The 16,685-nt window shown below is 38.7% G+C and overlaps 1 protein-coding gene across 2 annotated transcripts in view; it reads left to right on the top strand.

Annotated features, from left to right (window-relative positions):
- The first annotated feature begins 8,243 nt into the window (after positions 1–8,243).
- Positions 8,244–16,685, top strand: part of ACBD5 (acyl-CoA binding domain containing 5) — a 30,111-nt gene continuing 21,669 nt past the window's right edge. The window contains exons 1-5 of one of the 2 annotated variants that reach the window (XM_012571561.5): positions 8,244–8,675; positions 9,767–9,887; positions 11,332–11,404; positions 15,031–15,142; positions 15,271–15,303. In XM_012571561.5, coding sequence (XP_012427015.4) covers positions 8,600–8,675; positions 9,767–9,887; positions 11,332–11,404; positions 15,031–15,142; positions 15,271–15,303 — 415 coding nt within the window. In that variant the 5' untranslated portion in view covers positions 8,244–8,599. The remainder of the gene's footprint in view (positions 8,676–9,766; positions 9,888–11,331; positions 11,405–15,030; positions 15,143–15,270; positions 15,304–16,685) is intronic. The other variant, XM_002188302.7, reaches the window with a different exon arrangement.

Genomic DNA, 16,685 nt, shown 5'->3' with positions numbered 1-16,685 from the left:
CTATACCAGTTAGGCCACACATTCTTTAATAAAATATATTACAGTGATGCTTTGGTCATGCAGATGACAGCATCGAGCACCCATGAAGCTCTTTCACAATCATTTAGAAAATATCCATCTGTGAGTCCTACTGTGAATTAAAAGAAATAAGGGTCAAGACTCAATTTCTAAGTCAAGAAATAAGGGAAATGGCAGGTGGCAGGAAAATAAACCACAGGGCCAGAATTCCTGACAGCCAAGGGCTTATAAATGTACATAGGACTTAATTTTTCTTTTACAAAATCAGTGGGATGCTCAGGATGTTGAGCTTGAATGTGTGCATAAGTCGACACAACTGCTATTTTATATTCAAAAGACACATGTTTGGGCTGTGGTTACAGTGGTTTGGTCTTTGATTTGTAAACGTCTTTTGTTCCTTCCTCTGTCTCATTCACAATTTTGGATTTATTTACGCAGAATGAAGGCGGAGCTGCAGTGGGAGTGGGGTCAGAAGGTTTGTGCAGCTGTATGTGAGCTACAGCACAAGTCACCTAACTCGGGGGGGACCCTGGGGGCAGTACTGCATCCTCTGGGGTCCTGATACAGGAAAGACATGGACCTATTAGAGCAGGTCTGGAGGAGGCCACGAAGATGATCAGAGAGAGGGAATAACTCTCCTATGAGGAAAGGCTGAGAGAGTTGGGGTTGTTCAGCCTGGAGAACAGAAAGCTCCGGGGAGATCTTGTGGCCTTTCAGTACTGAAAAGGGACATTTTATCTGGGCCTCTTGCAATAGGACAAGGGGTAGTTTTTTAAAAATTGGTGGTAGATTTGGAAGACATGTTTTACAATGAGAATTGTGAAACATGGGAACAGGTTGCCCTGAGAGCTGGTAGCTGCTCCAACCCTGAAAACACTGAAGATCAGGTTGGATGGGGCTCTGAGCAACCTGATCTAGTTGCAGGTGTGCCAGCTCATTGCAGTGGGTTTGGACAAGATGACATTTAAAGTCTCTTAAAACCCAAACTGTTCTATGATTCTATAATTTTACCAATAGTTCATAATGTACTCATCAATTTCATATAGAACATCATTACTTTATACTCCATTGTGTATATACAAATATACATATATATATAGTTCATCATTGCATTCCCTCTATTATAAACCGTAAATATATTCTCCAAATATTTAGCTATTTTAAATCTTTTTGAAAAAGAAAGTGAGTAAATTGTGTCTGCAGTACATTTTTCATGACATAGACTCTGGAATAGAGAACATGACTAATCAAAAGCTTTAATCACAGTGCTTAAACCCCATATTTTTATTTACATTGAAGGGAAAAACAAGAGATATCTAGTTATCTGCATCTTCTAAAATTAGATCTTCTTAAATAAGCACAAACAGTTTAATCACATCCAAGAATTTTAAATGAGCCAGGAAAGAGTGTTATGGACTGTTAATTTTCATTCTCAGTTTTCAAGCACTGGAGAAGTTCCAGAGCACTGAAAGAAAGCAAAGGTTCCACCAATATTGAAAAGAGACATATAGGTATTATAGTCCTATCAACTTAATATTGATCCCAAGCATATGGCAGAATAACTAACAGGAGATTCCACTAAGAAGAAATGAAAGAAGAACAATTTAATTAATGCAAATCAATAGGAATGTGTGGAGAAGTATACCTGTTTTCAGGATAACTCAATATCCTTTGGTGTGGGAATAAAAATTAAATAGATAAATGTGTTGTAGAAAAGTATTTATGTTCTGTAAAACTTCTTACTTAATAAGACTTTGAGAAACTACAATTTAAAAAATTTTAATAATTATTTTAATAGAAAATCATTATGGTGCATATTAAATAGAAGAATGTTGATAGGCTTCAAAAGTGGTCATAAAAGGTATATTGATCTTGTTTCCCTTGTTTCACTTAACTTATTTTGGTTAACTTATTTTGATTAGCCTCTAAGAAAACAATAAAATCATTGATGATAAAATTCCCACTGAGACAAATATTTCAAAGAACAGACTGGCATGACAGAACAATCTGATAAGCTAGCTTCACAAACAGCAAAAGTGATTGCAACCCAATCTTGTTCCCACCGCTCCGAACAAAAGCTTTCAGAGTACACGTTTATAACAGGGGTCCTCGACTACAATAGGCATCATCTACTGGTGGGGTTAATTGACCTCTAATTTAACAAGTAACCATCTTCATTCTTATGTCATGGAAGTGACTCAGCAACTGGAGTGAAGGGCAGTTTCTAGAAACTGAGGTTGCAAATCACAGAGCTCACAAGTCAACATAAAGGCAAGTTTCAGGGTCTTATGGAGGTAGCAAGGTAGTATGGTGAGAATTCTTTAAGGGAATCTACCTTCATAAAGATTTCAAGCCATTCACTTTAGATACTGAGTTATTTGCCAGTTATTCACCTCAATATGTATTTTATTCCTTGCAACTTATATCTAGATGTGCTTTGAGGCCTTCACCCACCTCGATATCCAAAAGGGCCAATGAATTCTGGACATAAGAGTGAGAATATTGAGTTTGGAGAAGGCAATACTTCAGTCTTCTATTGCCTCTGACATTAATACAAGCACCTAGTAGTACTATAAATGATTCACAAAAGATGTTAAAATATTGGAAAGACATAGCAGTAGAAGAATGAATTCACTGGAGTGAAAACATTGTTGAATTCAATTCTAAATAAAAGAAATCCTGGAGCTGCTTGATTTCTATTTATACAGGTTCGTAGGATTGTTGGACAACTCTTCAGGAGGATAATAGGGAGCTTAGTAATCTAGTAGACAAGGCTGCATAAGGATTAAAAAATGATATTTTTAATATTTGGCATGGCATTTTAATACCATGCAGGACATATTTTACTGTTCTGTTTCCTTTGCATGGCAAAATGTAGTATTAATATTTGCTTTCAGGATGTGTTAAAGTAATATCCATGACACAGAAGACTTGGGCTCTTAACAGGTACATCTTTGCTTGGTCACTTATAATGCCTGCAAAAACTGCCCTCTGCCCTCTGTTAGATAACTCCATGTGACAGATTCCAGTGTAACTGTTGTCACAGTGATGTGGCCACCCAGCTCCCCTCGTACTTTATGTCTGCATTTGTTTCTTTATCTGCAACAGACCTTTAAACACCTCTCTTTAGGTGTATTCAAAGACTTCTGTCGATTCAAACATAATTTTAATTTTGTATAGCTAAATTGTCTCTATTTCTTGGGTTATTTTTAAAAACCAACAGTAATTTACTTAGAAATCTATTCAGCAAGTTCTTTGATTTTTTTAATAGTTTTTTGGAAACAAAAACCTGACAGCTATCTTTCCTCATTAACCTATAATTTACAGAAGATTTGATATTAAGTTTCTCATGCTGAACATATTTTATAGTGATCAGAATACTTTAGTGCAAAGCAAAGTAAAAAAAACACTTAAGACACTTGATTTCCTCACTTTTCCCCATCTAAGTGAACTGGACAGGCCTTATCATTCCAAAACTGTGAAGCAAAAATAATGCCTTTATTTCAGTTGAGCAGAAATGATCTAGCAGTATAAACTGAAATAGCTCCTGAATGTCAAACTTCATTTTCAATAAAGCTTCCCAGATAAATTTTGTTAGAAATGTCTTGCTGCAAATGTGATCTGAATAGGAGAGTGAAAAATACATGGGTTCATAACTGGGACTAGGTGGCACTGATTTCTATAAAAGTTTGATCTTTACTATGACTGGTACAGCAAAAGAGCTGGGTACTTATGGGGCTTGCAATGAAGTGAGGGTCCTCTGTTGAGGCACACAATTAAACTCAGTCTTAAATCCTTCTGAGAGCTTGTTGGAGGACTCACTCCAGGAATTCACCTGTCTGTTGAATTAGGTTGTTGAAAGCCACAGTGGTATATTTTCTGCCTGGATAAATATCCACAATGATAAACACAGGCCTGAAAGTACTTGAGATGTTTGCCAGTTATACTCCAGGCTCTGCACACTGGTAAATGTGTTTCATGAAAAATGTAATTAAAATCATCAAATTTTCACAAATTCATTTTTCAGACTTGCTAGAAAGAATAATAACATTATTTTGCTAGAATTTTAAAAGAACATGGGTGTTTCATTTTTTTTCCCCCTTTCCAGATACCAGAAAGAAAATATCACAAGAGCTGTCTGGCTATAAATATGCCATTGCATAAGCACATTAATATGATACAGTCACAGTATTTTGTTTGCTATTCCCAAGAGGCAAATTACAGAGGGATAGGCTGCTAAAACCTTAGCAGCAGTAGCTGAGAAGACAAGAAGCACACATGTCAAAACAGGAAAAATATACCAGACGCAGTTTGATTTTTCAGGGTCAAATTCTTACTCATTTACATTGTGAAAATGTGTAACACCATAAATATTCCCAAATCAATCAAGTAATTCCAAATTTATATCACTGTAAATGACAGCACAATTCGACCTCCAAAAATTCTGTATTTTCCTGAGGGGAAAGGATTAAGTATTTATTATAAACTGTCTTCTGATGTTTATAATAAGACACAGTTTGTCATTGCTGCAAGATGAAACTACATACTTTTCAAAGCTCAGTTTACAGCTCTGTAAGAGAACGGGATTTTTAGAATGTTCTTTCTAGAATATGCAAAATCTGAACAATTCTCTTATAACTATCTGCTGGTTCTACAAGAATAATACCTTGAGGCAGTAAGGAAAATAGAACTTTATTTAAAATTTCATCAAAGAGATGAATAGTAGTCTTGGAGGAAAAAAAAAAAAAGAGAGAGGCTTAAGACACAATATGGCACTGCATTATGCTTTAGAACCTACAACAATATAAACCTGCAAAGGGTTTTGACTTCATAAGTGCTGTACACTTCAATGCAAAGTCAAATGCTGCTTAATGTCTTTGGAAGTATGAACATACTTTGTTCTTCAAAGAGCATTTTATGAAAGAGATCTAACTCTTGTTACTCCATCTATTTTTTTGAAATATGTGTGAAGTGGGGGAATATGGAGGAAAACAAAAATGCAGGTTGAAATATTGATCACTGAAAGACCTGAGATACCTGAATTGAATAGCTCAAAAGAGATTTGAAATGGGATCTGTTACCTAATCCTTAGGCTAAGAAGCTGCTGTTAGTAATAGTTTAAAATAATTCCATTACTTAATCTCCAACTGTGAAATGAATGGGTATTTCTAGTTGAGTTATTAAGGGGTGTAACTGAACCTCACAAGGAATTTCCTATCCCCAAAAGCATTCTTGTTTGTGTCAAACTAGTCCTTTGCCCAAAAGGCTTTTGCTGAGGAACAGGAATTGGCCTACATAAGTGAACAAACTTCAGCCGCTGTTTTTGCCATATTCATGGTAAGCAAATAGTTCTCTTTCTCCAGAGCTGTTGATTTTGATACAAATATCCTTAATGATTTAATTAAGAAAATCCTCTAAGTAAATGTTATTTGAAATATTAGCCTTTCTACTGTAAACAGTGTAGAAAGTTGCTCCTTACAAAAAACTCTTCCCTTCTCAGACAACATCTTTCCATTTGTCATCAGCATGTGGATTTGACTGAGAAATTGTAATGCTAATTTCGTTCTTCATAATTATGTCTATTAGGTTTTAAATAATTCATTTTTCCTCCCTGCTGGATTACATACTTCAAAAAGTAAGCCTTGCTAAAATTACATGCTCTTGGATCTGGTAGCTGACAGAACATAATGCATATGAGACTATGGTCCACTTTCTTGAGAACCATTTTTAAAGTATTCTGTAAAATACACTGCTGTGATTCAGACCCTTGAGGGAGCAATAGGCATAATTGGCTCCAGTTTCAGCTTTTTACTTGCATAATTTAACTGACTCCTTTGTCCCTCAAGTAAAATGAAGGTGCTCTTCAAGCTGGGCTGCAGTATAGTTCAGCACTGGAAGCAACTGCTAGAAAACCAATGCAGTAGGATACAAATGAAAATGATACCAAGGGACAGTGGCAGCTCACAAATGGCACAAAATGAGGATTGTAAGGTAGGTCCACACATCAGACTTTGATATACTACCCTGTGGCATAGCAGCACTGAACTCAATAACCATCTCTAATGTACCTGTGAAGGATATGTCCCAGGTTGCCTTCAAAATCACACTTGTCTGCCTTCTTTACAGAGATCCCCTAAATGTATTCCTTCAGCATCTACAACAGCATGCTTCCATGCAAGATTTTATGTGTCTCAACGCTGCCAGGAATGCCTCGTATTAGTGATTCACAGGCTCTCCATAAGTAGTTTGTGAAAGACCAAGTGAAGAGGAGCATGAAGACTGCAAATCACTCAGACATGTCAAGTATCACACATTGCACTTGCTGCCAAATCATGTTGGTAGCAGAGCCAGCCATGGCCTCTCCTCTCTTGCATCTCAACTGATGGGCATCATTGGTCACTCTTTCTATCACAGTCTGTCAAAATTTGGCTACTCATACACTGGATCATAAAAAAATAAGAGCAAGTCATACTTACGATTACTTTGGAAACTGCTGTTGTGGAGCAATAGAAACATAGCCCAGTTTAACACATACATCATAATTAGATTTGCAAGCATGTAATATCATTTTGTTCCCCAAAAAATGGAGCCTAGGTCCTCCTTGAGATAAAGCTGCAGATCCATTCCTGGCAGTCTGTGAGAGATGAGAGGGTCTCCTTTATCACCTGTACTCCACATTTAATTGTTAACTCTTCATGGAAGTCACTGCACTGAGGATGCAAAATATACATAAAGACATCTACCAACAATGCTAATTAGTATTAAATATGATCATTAAAATTAACTAGTCATTTTGATATGTTCTCACAAAATGCTTTTCAGTGCTCAAAATTTGCCTCTCATTTATTATTTCATGATTGTATCAGAGGATGGTGATACTGATTATTTTGGATTACTTCAATTACATCATTCTGGATCTGCAGATCTTACACTCTCACACATCTTCAGTTCAAAGAGGGCAGCTTCTGTTTCTGCACACAGCCATTAAATAGGTTGTCATTTGCATCTCTTCTAAAGCCGACTTTCAGTGAAAGTCTGGGAACATTCATTATAAAAATGCAGACTGCATTTCTCTTAAATCAATTAAAAGGCAAACGTCATTATATATTTTCTCAGATAAACAAAATTTACACATCAGCTGGCTTCACAAAAGGCTCTTAATTTTGTATTACTTTTGAATTTAACTCTTTGCATGCTCAAAGAACACAGAGACCCATTTATCTTCAAAAAGCACTTCTCTTTGATCTGAGTTTCTGTCATTCCTACCTTCATGGATAAAAAGGATGATAGATCTTAGTATGAAGCTCACAAGCACTTTAGAAATCTAGCACTCAAAATGAACAATGCAGAGAAATCATTCTGTAACATTCAGGAGTGGAGCAGTGCTCATAACACGGGTTCCTCATTTGCGCAGTGTGGGGAATCCTGTCTGAACACCTCTGGAAGTGTCAGCTCCTCTCCAGCAAAGCTCTCCCCAGGCCAGCTGGCTGCTGACCTTGTAGAATGTACCAGCTCAGCAGAGCTGGGGCTGATCTGCTCTAATTCCCTCTCTCTGGAGCTTTTCTTTCCCACCAGAGGGCATACAGTGTGAGCACACAACTCCCTTCAGAGGAATTTAAAATCTATATTGTGTACTAGATAAATGAACTGACTGGAATGCCAAGTTTTTGTACTCAATTCCATTCAATGGGGCTGTTAATTCATCCTGTTGCTCACTGGGTAAATTATTCCATTTGCTACAAAAGCAGTTGCTTTAGCATACTTTTGTTTGACTGCAGAGTGCTGGATGCGCAGCGCTTTTGAATAAGGCCATTCATTTATTTAGCTACCGAGCTAACTGCTAGTACTGTGCTGGTATTCACCCACATCTCTGGATACCATGGAAATAGTTGCTCCCTGGGTTCTAGGCATGCCTAAAATTTTAATGTAAATAGGAGCCATTAAAACTATTTTTAAAAAATGTGTCTACAGTAGTAATTTATGTGAATTGTGTGTGACTAGGTGCGGGTATGAGGGTGGCTGTGAGGAGGGGAGGCAGCAGCACAGCAGGCTGCCCGGTGGTAGATGTCCTGAAGATAGCTGAGGTCCGTAAAACGGGTGGAATATGGCACGTTTTGAAATTTTCATTTTCCTGAATCGCAGCAATACAAGCAGAGAGGAGAGAGGGGAAGAAGAGGAAGGCGAGACAAAGAAACTACGTTTCCCGGCGTGCTCCCGCGGCCTCGGGGCGGTGCGGGAGGAGGGAAGGGCAGGGAGCGCGGTGGGAGACGTAACATGGGCGCCTGAGGCCGGGCGGAGGTCGGGCCGGGCTGAGCGGGGGCTGGGCGGGTTGCGGGCGAGGTCGGTCTGAGGGGCTGGGCGGGCTGTCCCGGCCCCGCCGGAGCGGAGGGCGCGGGGGCGGGGGCCGGGAACGGGGCTGGGGCTGGGGCTGGGGCTGGGGCTGGGGCTGGGTTCGGCCCGGCTCCTCCCGGCACCGCTCCGAGCAGGTGGCTGCGGCGGGGGCGCTGAGCCGAGCCGAGCCGAGCTTGCCCCGCCGGACGCGGCCCGGCAGCCGAGCAGGAGGCGGTGAGGGGCCGGGGCCATGGCCGAGACCGGCTCTCTGCACGCCACCAGGTTCGAGGCGGCCGTGAAGGTGATCCAGAGCCTGCCCAAAAATGGTGAGTGCGGCGGGGGCTCCGGCGGCAGCGGCGCCATCCGGGCCGGGCGGGCACCGGCAGCGGGCAGGGCCCGGCGGGGCGAGGCCGCGGCCGCGGCGGGGTCGGGGAGGCAGCTGGAGAAGCGCTGGAAAGCTCGGCCTTAGTGCTGCTCCCCGCCTCGGGGCCCTTCCGAGCAGCTCCTCAGTCCGGCGCCTGGAACAGGGAATCTGTCAGCTCCCCGCGGTTTCAGCCTCCCTGAAATCCTGAAGTTGCTTTAACAAAGCTGTTACAGTGAGTTCCCCTCTGCTGAAAGAGTTAACGGAACGGAAAAGAAAAAAAACCCCGGAACTTATCTTTTTGATAAGACTTATGATAATTTTTAAAACATTTTTTTATCACATAAAGCATTAATTCTGGTAAAATCGGATGTTTTTTGAGTTTCTGAGGTAAATGTCACTGTAAACTTTTAATGATTATAAGCCAACCTCAAGCTGCTTAATGGATTGTTATGAATCTTCCCTGCTAGCTGTTAGGTTTCATATTTACATTTCTTACCTCTACAAAAGTGTGTTCCATAAAGGAAGAAGAGAAAACCAAATCGGGAGGTACAGTGAAACTGTTACTGAAAGTGTTGTCAAATACCTAAGGTAAACAGAAACACTGCAGAAGGCTGTGTTTTGGGATTAATTGTGTTTGTTTAGATTGGTTTTTTTTTTTTGAGTTCTGGAGACTGGCAGTAAGTTATCGTTTGTTAACAATAAAGTGACTTGCAAGAGACTGTTTACTGAGAGCTAAACCTGTCTCTTTAAACTGAGTAGCAGGACATTGGCTTGATGTTACTCGTTACCTGTTTTTATCCTAATTGTGGAGTTTGACCTTAGCAGTAGGAAAGGTTATAGTCCTTTATACTCCATCTGAAACTTGCTGTTTATACAGTAAATATTTTCATTGGTGCTGGTTCTCAGTAGATAAGGTGAAGATGTTTTCTATTGGCTTATATTGTACTGCTGTAACAGGCTGCAGGCTGTTTTCTCACAGAACCATTAGGCTTGTAAAATACTCAGTAATATTCTTGATGACAATTTAACTGTATTTTAAAATGTTTTCACTAGGTTCATTCCAGCCAACGAATGAAATGATGCTCAAGTTCTATAGCTTTTATAAGCAAGCAACCCAAGGACCCTGTAACATTCCTCGACCTGGATTTTGGGATCCAATTGGTAGATACAAATGGTAACTTTTAATGAGTTGTTGTTTTGGGGATTTTTTTTTTTTTATGCTTGGAGTGGAAATGTTTAGAAGAGTAGCAATTGGAGAAAGAAACTCTCTAAAATCTTTCTTTTTTTAAATAAAAAGAACATTCATGACCTTTGATGCTTGAATTAGTTTTCTGTTATATTCTGACTTTCTAACTCAGATAACTGATCACTTCTCAGAGTTGCAAGTGGAAATGTTCCCTTGGATTATGCAGGTGGGCAGGTTTTTCTTGGGCAGCCACCATCATGGTTGATCTGCAGTGTTTATCCCATGTTGTAAAATGAATTCTTAGGTGCTCTGAAGAATGAATGATGTGGAGGAGTGTCTGGAGCTCTTCCTTCTTGAGTTTTCGTGCCTGAAGTAAATAAGAGCTCACCGGCAACCACTAATACAGCTTTGAGCTCTTGGTGGGGTGGTTGGGTTTATGTCTTTCTGGTTTGTCTGCTCTGTGGCAGGTCTTCCCACTATCTGTGTTTGCCTGGCCTGGGAAGCCTTTTGATTCACCAAATTCCTAAGTTGTCTTTGAAAAGCTAGTGTTAATGTCTTGCTTATAATTTAATGATGATTTGTCCTGAAGAACAAATATTATTGCTGTCTTTGTGGTCATGGTGGTCTTGGGAATCTGTGAAATGATTCCTAGGACTTTTTTTTTTTCTTCCTTCCATCCTCTTCAGCCTCTCCAAGCCAGAGTGCAGGGGATAGACTAGGGCTGGGAGCTTTCATCTACCAGGTTGGTTGTAGCTGGAATGTGAGCCACCAACCTTGGTGGTTTCCTATAAGTGGGACAAATACTCTGGAATGTCAAATAATGTGCAGGACTGAAGAACTGTTTTATTGCAGTCTGTGTTCTGACAGATACCTTGTGCAATACTCATAAATTTGGTTAGAGTTTTCTGTCTTGCAGAGTTGGAGAGGGGAAGATATTTTTTAGGTCATAAGTAGCTGCTGTGGTAACTATTTGCCGGCTAGACTGATGTGTCCTTCCCCTGTTGCTAAATTCAAAAAGGACAGATTTTTCTTCTAGCTTATTCTACCTCAGTGACAACTGTTTGTAAGTGCTGGCTGAAGTGTCTGGGCCTGTTTGTTTTATACAGCAGAGGATCTTAAATGGATCTTAAACTCAACTTAGTCAAAAGGGTAATGTGTGTGTCTTTTATCTGGGCTTATTTACGACTTACTGGGTACTTAATCATAGGTATTCAGTGAGGAACTCTTCAGTCCCCAGTCTGTTCAGTTTGTCGCTTCTTCTTCTAGGTGATTATCATAGCAAATTATATATTTGTACATAAAAAATAATGTGTATCATTCTTGCATTTTACTTGTATCAGAGAAACTTTGGGCATTACATAACTGACCTACTTAAGGCCAAACTGAAAAAAAATCTGAAGATATTGAAGGTGTATGCAACTTTCTTTCCTAGGGATGCTTGGAGTGCCTTGGGAAACATGTCCAAAGAAGAAGCCATGATAGCCTATGTTGATGAAATGAAAAAGGTATGCTTACTAATGAAGGGATTTTCTAGAAAAAATGTTCCAGAAATAGAGGAATGTGAGGGGGCTCTTGCTGACTACTCCTGCCAAAGCTCCAAATGAGTTATCCCCTATGTGAACTGTTCCATTTCAGTACTATGCTGTATGGCCTGTAGGAAGAAGAAAATTACAAAGTTCCTTCAAAACACAGAATTTGTATTGTTTTCAGAGAAACATGAGAGCTCTAGCTGATAGGAAACTTAAATGACAGAGGTAAAGAAAGTGAAATACTGGAATAATGGTAAAGGGGGCATTAAGGAAAAAAAACCTGTAACACACACTGCCTCAGTTCTTAGAGCTGAGAGAGGTAGGTGATCCTTATTCTGGAAAAGAGACTAAAACAACTTTCCAGAAGGGCTTTAGGAGAAAAGGTCTTACTCTCATGACTGGAGACGTGAATATAATCCAATATGTAAACTTAATAATTTTCTATTTTTCAGGAAGAACTCAGCAACCTGAATTTTCTGTACTTGTTACAAAAAACACTCCATGAATATTATAGTTGCAGTGAAACTATTAGCATTGAGTAATGTGCTCTGTTTTCAAACAGATGTGTAACTTGTAAGCAGTCACAGTTACCATGTTAAGCAGGGAATTGAAGCATTAACTAAAGCAAACAGAGTTAATTTTCATGTAATTTCTTAACTAACTCCTTTCACTGCAGTCTTCTCACTGAAAGTTTTTGAGATTACTTCTCCAGTTTAAAGATTATTTGCTGTCAATCTGAATAAAAGTATAATTGTAATCTATTTAATGAGGTTTGAGTCAAAGAAAAAAAGTTCTACTCCCAATACACTTGCTTTTTTCCGAGGCCACTGTCTTGATATCAAACTCTGAATTTGTTTAATAGGTGATACAACAAAAATCTTTTCTAGGCAAGGAGCTGCAGTCTGATTTACTGTTAATTTTCCTGTTTGTAGTTCTGGTAATTCAGTTCCTGCTGCTATTACTGTATCTGCTCTAAACTGGAAAATAAGCAGCCCCAGAAAACACGTTTGTTTGATTAAAAATCCCACTAAATTTCAACAATTCCTTTGAATGTGTGCCACAAAGTTTAGTGCTTCATTTCAAATCTTGAATTCAATGTGTTGAATACCTTATGGGTATTTTTCAGTGCAGTAAAAAAACCCTTATGGGTTTTTTTCAGTGCAGTAGGTGGTTTGGTCAGGACACTAAAACCAAGTGAAACTGTAATGTTTGTTCTAAAAAAGCTCTAGTAAGCCTCCTGTGAGGAAGTCTGCTTCCTTGACCCTAATGAGCCACAAATATTCTGCTTCTGTGCAGATTATGTCTAGGGATTGGAAAGCAGATGACTTCCTGCCTTGCTCAGCTTTGAAACTGGGGAATCTGTTTACCCTGCTTTGGTGCTGTTTCAGCTCTCACATTTGGAATACTAGCTTCAGCTTTTCCATCCCAATTGATTCTACTTGCAATGTCAATGGAAGTGCATTTCAGATGGATCCACTGGGTTGTTCTATCAGCACATACTGCACTAATCCTCATGCACTTGCTGTGGGCAGTCTGCTGTTGCTGTGCGGGTGTCTGTGTCTGAGGGGGCAAAAACCCACTTGAATGCTGATATCCCAGTGTTTAAGGGTGTGTAAGACTGCCATATTCCCCCAGCCCTGGGGCATTCCTTGGCATTGGCACATTGTCTTTGGGCTACACATGCATCAGATGACCCTGTCACAAAATTCCAAATTTGTTTTAGGTTTTTTTTCACTTCTTAGTGTGGCAACCTTGAAAATCACAGTTGAGGAATGTGTCTGGGTGAGGTTTTGATATGCTGGTGAGAGATGACCAAATGTATTATTTTTAGTTAAAATAAACAAAATGCACCTGAGCTCAGATTCAAGGTTAGTTTGTTTCAGGTAGTGTTTCTAAAATTATTTCGCAATGTTGTTTAAACTAATTTGTTTAAATTTCAGATATATTGTTTTGTTACGTATTACAAATAAGTGATAGCATGAAGTGTTAACACTATGTGGTGTTTCTAATTTAAAACATGACTATATATGAATTGTGTGACATCCAAGGAAAACAGTATATCAGCATACATAATAACTTATTTTTCATTTTGAAATTTTGAGATAGCTTATTAAGCCTCATGGCTATAATAAGCAAGCAGTTACTTTTGCTGGTGAAAGTACTTTCTCTTTTAGTGCTCACATAAAAGCTAGCAGTTGAAAAAAGTTCTAAGAATAGCTATAAGTAGCACAGACTATATTAAGGTCCATTTAGAATACATGAAGAGCAGTAATGTGGAGACATCACAGAAATTCATGTATGAAACAGTTTATAAAGCTGGCTATAGTAATTAATACATAACAAATGCAAGCCTTATTCTAGAAGGGGCTTCTTGTTTCTCTCAACATTATTGAAGTGAAAAAATCGGCAATCACAAAACCATTCAACCTCTGTTTCGTATCCAGCTTTGTGTATCTGAGTATTTCTCCCTAACAAAGACAGAATGAATTACGTACACTGAACAGATCAGAGAAGTGGCAGTGAAACTGCAGGTCGATAGAATTTTTGTCTCTTGGTATCCTCGACTGGTTTGCAAGTGCTGGCTTGCTAGGTGTTAGCCTGGAGCTCCTGCTCTGTGCAGTAATGCTGCATGCTCCTGCTGCATGCTGGCATGCTTGGTGCCTTTGAGCAGCATCTTCTGTGGCAGCATGCACCTTCATCTGTTGCTTCCTTGGTGCCCCTCGGGAGGAGGAGGTGCTCTGTAGCTGTTCGTTTGCTTCAGCCTGTGTTTTTACCTACAGCTATTGCCACTTTCAAAATATGGTAACTAAAACAGTAGAGGATGAAAGAGGAACAAAGCTACTGGCAAAAAGCTTGTTTGAAAGGACTTAAACTGGAATGGGACAGTAATACCGTGTGCTTTAAAAATAGTATCCATTGAATCTCTTCTGCTTATTTTAGACTTAAGATTTTGCATTCCTATCATATGATCAAACATTGTTTTTGTAACTTAAAATGAAAAAAATGCTCCAAATGACTTCGAGAGCAGAACTTGGTTCTAGTTTGCTCTTCTTCTAAGTGGGTCTTTCTGCTTTCTCTCTTTTGCTGTATTGTGTTTGTTGTTTGGGCTTAGAAGGCCCTAGTAGAGCACTTCTGATCTGCTCCTTACATTCTATTGAAGGTGGCAGGGTTTGACAGTACGGAATCCTCTAAGACGAAAAAAGTATTTCCATTTTATTTTCTCTGTGGAAATAATGATATTAACTAACAGCAGCCTGTTGAACTTTGAGATGGTTTTGTTCAAAATTGCAGAAATAATGGATTCCAAGATCTACTAATAAATACTGTGTCAAGGCTGTGTCTTAGCATCTGCAAACACATTAGCTCTCATCTTGTCTTCACCTGAAAAAAACTAATTAAATTATAAGATTCTTATCCAATAACTTAGTTTTATGTTGTTTCCCTGTAATTTAAAAAAGTAAAAAAAAATCAGAATAACAATTTTAGTGACTTAGTGAAATGTTACTGACTTTGCAAAAGCCAGCAGTTTCTAAAATCAGTTGAAATGAATGTATGATTGAAATGCTGTTTCATAAGATGCTTCATGTCTTGAACTTGTGCAGATTCTCGAGAGTATGCCAATGACGGACAAAGTTGAAGAGTTACTACAAGTAATAGGCCCATTCTATGAAATAGTAGAAGATAAAAAGAACAGAGGATCTGACCTAACATCAGGTTCGGACAAATAACTTTCTTTGTACTACTAATAATCATTACTCAGTGGTTTTGGGGGCTTGTTTTCTGTAAATGATTTAAAAGCTAAATGTTGCATCTCTTTGTTCATTCTCTTTACTATATGGCAGTTCGAATGGAGAAAGTCTCTAAGTATTTGGAAGGTAGGAATAATAAATTATGTGTAAATCCATCATTTCCATTGTTTTGGTGCTGTAGGAACTTCCTGCTAACACTTGTGACTTCTGGGCTTGCCACTTCATTAGGCTGGGTTTTTTATTTATTTTACTTTTAGTGTGATTAGGTCCAGGAAGCTGCATATTTAGTCCTTGTTGATGGGCTTTTTGAGCTGCTGAAGGAAGCCTGAAGAAAGGAGAGTATTTAAAAAAAATCTACTCTCCCAACCATATCTAGTTTGTGCCTTTCCATTAAAATGAACAACTAATGTGTATTGATATGGTCTGATGTAGATGTGGATTGTCAAAATGATACAATTCTGGTAATCCAGCTCTGTCATCCAATCTAAAATTTAAAAAAAAAAATAAGTCAAACCTCATGCTTTTTAAATCATGGCTTCTCAAATTTTCTGAGGCTCAAGTTCATGAAGGGAATATTTAAACATTTTAAATTACTGACAGGTGGCAAACCTAGTGGTATCACAGCTGCATAAAAATCAGTGTGTTGATTTTTATTTAGCAGTACCATTGTGAGAACGTTTTGATCATACCAATTATTATGTTACAGGTAATCTGTTCATAAGGCCTGTTGTATAAGTCTTACAGTTGTTTAAATCTGGCTTAAAATTACATTTAAAAACTAAAATGCAGCAGAGCAAAACTTGAAACTGTTTTTAAAAATGAAATCCATTGCACAAATAGATTGGTTAATGTCTTTGAGTAGCATGAGTCAAGGTTAAGTTGCCTTTTGTATGTGGCTTTTTTTCCCCTACCTTAAAGGAATGTGGTTTTATTATCAAGCCTCAGAGAAACAGAAATAATTTTCCATTGTTTTGGGCAAAAGTAGTTGTAGAAGTTTTTACATGGCCATTTGAAAGTAGGTGTGAGTTTTTTCTCAACTGAAGTTGTGTACACTTCATGTGTGGGATGCAATAGGTTTGCCTGACAGCTGAATTGATGGGTGGGTAAGAGTATCAGTAGATTCAGGTCAGTGATCTGTGTAATAAGGATTTACTTGGACTTGGTGTCTGTGGCACAGTGCCAGAAGCCATTTCTTTAAAAAATGACTTGTATAGATACATAGAGAATCGTGGAAGTTAAACTGTACTTGTTTCCATAACAAATCTAGCATAGTTAATTTTTAAAGAAGCAGTTTAAGTATAAGGCAGTGTAAGTTAAACAGAACAGCAGATTTCACCTTCACCTTGTTCTGTCATGGTTGCAATAATTCTGGTGATATGTCATCATTCATACCGCTTACAGGTGCAACGTCTGATTATGCTGCAATAAATTAGGACAGATTTTTCACAAAGTCCCTTGTATGTTACAACTTTACCATTGCATTTAAGGTTTTGAAGCCCTTTCTTTGG

The sequence above is a fragment of the Taeniopygia guttata genome, chromosome 2 (assembly GCF_048771995.1).
Source record: "Taeniopygia guttata chromosome 2, bTaeGut7.mat, whole genome shotgun sequence".
NCBI classification, from domain to species: Eukaryota; Metazoa; Chordata; class Aves; order Passeriformes; family Estrildidae; genus Taeniopygia; species Taeniopygia guttata.
The sequence above is the reverse complement of the archived record's forward strand: the minus strand, read 5'-3'. Positions and strand labels throughout refer to the sequence as shown.